We start from the raw sequence: 5366 nt of genomic DNA on the forward strand, positions 1-5366 counted from the left end.
CCCCCCGCTGCACCTCTTCCCCGCGCCCGTGCTCACCGGCATCACCGTCGCCTGCGTCGTCCTCTTCGTCACCGGCATCGCGGGCAACCTCATGACCATGCTGGTGGTGTCGCGGTTCCGGGACATGAGGACCACCACCAACTTCTACCTGTCCAGCATGGCCTTCTCCGACCTGCTCATCTTCCTCTGCATGCCCCTGGACCTCTTCCGCCTCTGGCAGTACCGGCCCTGGAACTTCGGGGATCTCCTCTGCAAGCTCTTCCAGTTCATCAGCGAGAGCTGCACCTACTCCACCATCCTCAACATCACCGCCCTCAGTGTGGAGCGGTACGTTGCCATCTGCTTCCCACTCCGAGCTAAAGTGATCATCACCAAGGGGAAGGTCAAGCTGGTCATCCTCTTCCTCTGGGCCGTCTCCTTCCTCAGCGCCGCACCCATCTTCGTCTTGGTGGGGGTCGAGCACGAGAACGGCACGAACCCCCTGAGCACCAACGAGTGCCGAGCCACAGAGTATGCCATCCGCTCGGGGCTCCTCACCATCATGGTCTGGACCTCCAGCATCTTCTTTTTTCTGCCCGTGTTTTGCCTGACCGTGCTGTACAGCCTCATCGGGAGGAAGCTGTGGAGGAGAAAAAGAAAGAACATCGGTCCGAACGCCGTCATCAGGGATAAGAACAACAAGCAAACCGTGAAAATGTTAGGTACGACTCTTCTCACTCGGTTTTTCCAGAGGACGCGTGTGCTTGTGTGTGTGTGTGAGAGAGAGAAAGAGTGAGAGAGCTCTGGGTAGTTCACTACACTTGCTTCCAAAGGGAAGCACGTATGCAAACATTTCATACAAAGAGCTACAACACCTCAAAGTATCTGCAGAGTAACTCTCCTCCTTCCCCAGATTTATTTCTCACTGGTTTGAGCTGGGGACTCTCCAACAGTTAAACAAATGTTAATAACAATCACCAACAAGGACAAATACCACAGTTACAATTAGCTAGTGCCCCGGAGATTTCTGAACATTTTTTTGCCCTTTTGGTTGTGGATAGCGATGTTATTTACAGAGGGTAGTTTATTTGATTTTTTAAACAAAACTAAACCCTTCTCAAACCATGAAGCTTGAGCTGCAGACTTAGCAAGCAGGGTAGGATGTGCACTTAGTTTCGGATGAAAAGAGTAGCAAGGTTTTGGCAGACTGGGGCTATTTACTAGCATGCCTGTGTAAGCTTACGGAAATTAATCTGCATTTTTATATTAGCAAAACAGCAGGATGTGCTGAACAGGGAGCCTCGTGCCTCCTGTGAGGTCTGTGATCCTGTAAATTCTCACTGACTTGAAGAAAACAGGATCCAGACGATAGGCGCTGTCATTCCTAACTTTGTCGCTGAATGGTTTAAACAACGGTTATTGTCGGCACGCGGAAACGCAGATTTTAGCCTATTAAATCAGTGCATGTGGCGGGAGTCTGAGGCACAGCCCCAAAAGTTGTTCTGCAGTTCAGTGCCTGAAAACTGCAGAATCCTGCTGCTGCTGCTGCGTACTTTCACTCAGGCAAGAAGTCCTCCGCAGTGCAAGTCATCCCACGGATTTTGGTGGGGACGAGCGGGGTTTCAGGGCTGCGCGGGGCGCGTTTACGGGGCAGCAGCTCTGCTGTGCTCGTTTTGCCTGCCATGAAGCAATGGGCTAATGAGCTACACAAAAGGCGGCGTGTCCTAAGTACCTTAATTACTAAATGGGAGCCTAACTGATTTTTTTTTTTGTCCATGTCCTGCTGTATTACTGTGCAACGGCAGGAGGAATAATAAAAACCGCGGCATTCTTTGTGCCGTTCGGCTACGTTTTATGATCAATAGAATTACTTCAGTCTGGTAAGCGTGACCTTGGAAGTAATTCATCATTTACACTTCTAGAGTTTCAGGATTATGAATCTCTACTTACAATAAGTAAATCACTTGCATGCATTACTACCACATTTATATCTCTGTGTACTTAACCATGACGAATTTTTAAACAATAACCGTTTATTTCTGCCCTAAAGTACTGCCGCAAGCATTAAAACATTTCAGACACCTTTTTTTTTCTGAGGTCTGAGAACAGCAAGGCAGTGGCAAGACTGTCCTCTGACAGAGAGCCAATGTTCTCCAGATGATAACAGTCTGATGGAAGGATGGAAAGAAAAGAACTTAGCCAGAGCTCAGTACCAGCAGATGCTCAGTGCAGTCTGCTCTCATTGGTTTTATTCTGCTTAAAATTTAGACGGCACTTTCTAAGACTTCAGCAAGACATGGAACATAAGCAAACGGGATTAGCATCAACACTTCTTTTAAACTGGAGAGAAAGGTTGTGCTTCTAGGTCTGTAATTAAGGACTTAAATGTATAGCCTGACTTGCAAAGGAGCTGTCATACCTCGTTCCTGTGGAATTCAATGTGATTCTGAGTGAAGATTGAATTGTCAAAAGCCTGACTAGGGGAATGTGTGCCTATATGTGAAAACATCGACTGTACTTAAAATTCTGTTCATAATGACCATCATGGTAGTATTCGTTACATGGATTAAACTCCAGTTGCAAGCTCAGGAAACATCATCTGAATTGTGTAGGCAAAGGTACTGAGGAAAAAATGGAAGTGATTGCCTCAGGATGATACAGAGCTGGAAGAGGTGCTCAGAACCTCAGCTCTGTGCTTTAGAGTCCACCAAAAGTCCTGCATAGGCATCCGTTTACACTTGGGAATGCTGTTCAGAAAGTTTTTTTGGAAAAGATGCCTATAATCATCCCTCCCTTACTCCTTGAATTTTATTACCTGCTCTGACTTGGTCTGAGAAAGGAGGATTGCTAACACGAGAGAGCAGGTTAACTGGTGAAAATGGTTTAAGAATGTCAAAAAACCTTCCTCGAGTTTTCTGCATTTTCTCTTTGGTATATTAATAGGTACACTCAAAGCCACAGGAAAAATAATGAAGGTTGGTAGCTCAACAAACAGAAAAAGTTTCTCTTTCTCCACACGTTCCTATTACTCTATATGCATTTACATATAAATGCAGCTATATCGATAGTGTAATATCACAGATGTACTATATAAACCTGATTATGCAGTTATATATTATATATTTAGTTCTGCTCTTCTTGGGGTAATCCCTGTTCCAAAACACGGACAAGCTGGAGGGGTGCAGCACTCTTCTGCTCTTACCTTGGCACATGCGTGCTACAAGTCCACATTCTGGTGGTTTCTTTAATTTTTGGGCCTCTGCCTGAAATAATTTTGCTTCCCAGTGGTAACATTCCTCATTATAAACCACAGTGTTGAGTCTATCACATTATATATAATTTTCTTTTGTTAAAAACTGCAGATGATAGATGGTTATAGTTTTTTTCCCCCACCATTTTGATTCTTTAATTATTTAGCAAAACGTTAAGTTTTATAGGTCAGAAGTTTGCTACATGGGTTTAGCAGTGTAACATAAAGGCAGCCTGTTTTCATATGATCAATATCTACTAAATATTGATAATTTGTACTCAGAGAACGTATGGAGAGACACAAAACTGAAAACTTACAGGATGCATTTTTACATTGTGACTAATTTGCTAAAGAAATAGAATTTTAAATGGAATTTTAAGCACCCATGTCTTAATACTCGTACTTAACGCAGTTTCTTCTCCCATTTTTATTTTAGTTGTGGTGGTATTTGCTTTCATACTCTGCTGGTTGCCTTTTCACGTAGGACGATACCTATTTTCCAAATCCTTTGAAGCTGGGTCCTTGGAGATCGCCATGATCAGCCAGTACTGCAACTTGGTGTCCTTTGTCCTCTTCTACCTTAGCGCGGCCATCAACCCCATCCTCTACAACATCATGTCGAAGAAATACCGCGTCGCCGCTTGCCGCCTCTTTGGACTCAAACCCCTCCCAACGAAAAGACTCTCCAGCACGACGCAAGGAAGTTCCCGCGTTTGGGCAGAGCCGAGTGTCACCACATGACACGCGGTTTCCAGCGCCGCTTCCCCTTATTTCCCAGGAAGCCATCACGAGAGAGGGCAAGAAACACCAATCGAAACGTTAAAAAGCTTCACTTCCGTCACCCACTGGATTCAATGAAAGATGTAATGAAGTCAGAGATTTAAAAAAACCCCCACAACTAAACTTGGAGACACGGTCAGAGAATTTGGCGACACTCAAGTATTGTTTCTCTGCTGCTTTTGCCCATATGATGTTTTAGGTCTGGCTTTAGCAGGACAGCCAAGCTTTGCCATTCTCAACAGGCAAACGTAGCCCAGTTCACTTGAGCATTTGTGTGACTTCACTAGCAGCTAATCCGAGCTGAGTTTTCCCAGAGTTAACTTTAGTTTTGCTAAGAAGTTTGCTGGCATATAACCAGACCCCAGAGAGAGAGAATGGAGTTGCCTTTTCGGAGTAGCAAGCATGGAATTTGATACACTTTTCATAGTCTTGGTTTTTAAATAACATTTTTCTCTGAACGACAAAACGATTTCTTAAAAAAGAAAAGGAGAAATAAAATAGATAACTCTTAAACATACTAAAAATAAATGACCTTTGTGTCATGTCCAAGCAGAATGAAAAATGAAAAAGAAACCCTTCACAGAAGTGGCTTCGAACATGACTGTGCTGAAATATTTTTTTAAAATATACATCAGTGAGACAAGGACAGTGCTGACTTCAGGACTGCAGTGCTGCTATAAAAATACGGAATGTCATCTCCCGCCAAAGTACTATTGTTTTTTCTTTTTTTTTTGCTAGCTAAATCATCTGTACTTGTTCTGCTCAGCTTGACTGCAAATGACTTGATGTGTTTGAACTTGGAAGCGCTTTTGCTATTTGAAACGAGTCCGTGGCTACCTGTCCCCGTGCTGCACCACCGTATCCCAAGGTTTGCAGTAAAACCACCTGTAAAACCACCCCTTCTTTCTGTTTAAAGCGTACCAGCCGGTTACCAGCACCACGCAGCCCCGTGAAGCCCGGTGACCAGTTCTACTGGCTTGCTGCAAGACCGAATTCAGACCGATTTCTTTTTTTTTTAACCAACATGACCTGACAAAGTAATAGAAAAATCTGCGTTGGAAGACATGGGCAGACACATTCTCATACATGACCCATAAAAACCTTAAATTCAATTGATTTTTATAACTCAAGTATGCTGTTAAAAGGCAAACCTGAAAACCTTCCCTCCTTTATGCTAATCAGTGTGTCTTCTATTGCATCTAGTGTCACATCAACATGTAGATCTTGTGGTCCAGCTAATAGAGCTTTGGAGCATGCATGTGCAACAGCAGCTTTCTATTTATTTTGTTCTAGTATTTATTACCAGCTGCTCCACAACTAAATCTCTGCAGCGAACTGCCTGTTAGCAAAACTGCTG

At 43.9% G+C, this 5366-nt stretch overlaps 1 protein-coding gene across 1 annotated transcript; it reads left to right on the forward strand.

The window, feature by feature from the left end:
* The first annotated feature begins 8 nt into the window (after window positions 1–8).
* On the forward strand, window positions 9–4203 carry GHSR (growth hormone secretagogue receptor). Its single transcript, XM_009872468.1, has 2 exons — window positions 9–701; window positions 3666–4203. Exons 1-2 carry the CDS (start codon window positions 92–94, stop codon window positions 3968–3970), a joined length of 915 nt encoding a protein of 304 aa, XP_009870770.1. The 5' UTR covers window positions 9–91; the 3' UTR covers window positions 3971–4203.
* Window positions 4204–5366: the final 1163 nt, after the last annotated feature.

The sequence above is a fragment of the Apaloderma vittatum genome, unplaced genomic scaffold (genome assembly GCF_000703405.1).
Source record: "Apaloderma vittatum isolate BGI_N311 unplaced genomic scaffold, ASM70340v1 scaffold5327, whole genome shotgun sequence".
Lineage (NCBI taxonomy): Eukaryota > Metazoa > Chordata > Aves > Trogoniformes > Trogonidae > Apaloderma > Apaloderma vittatum.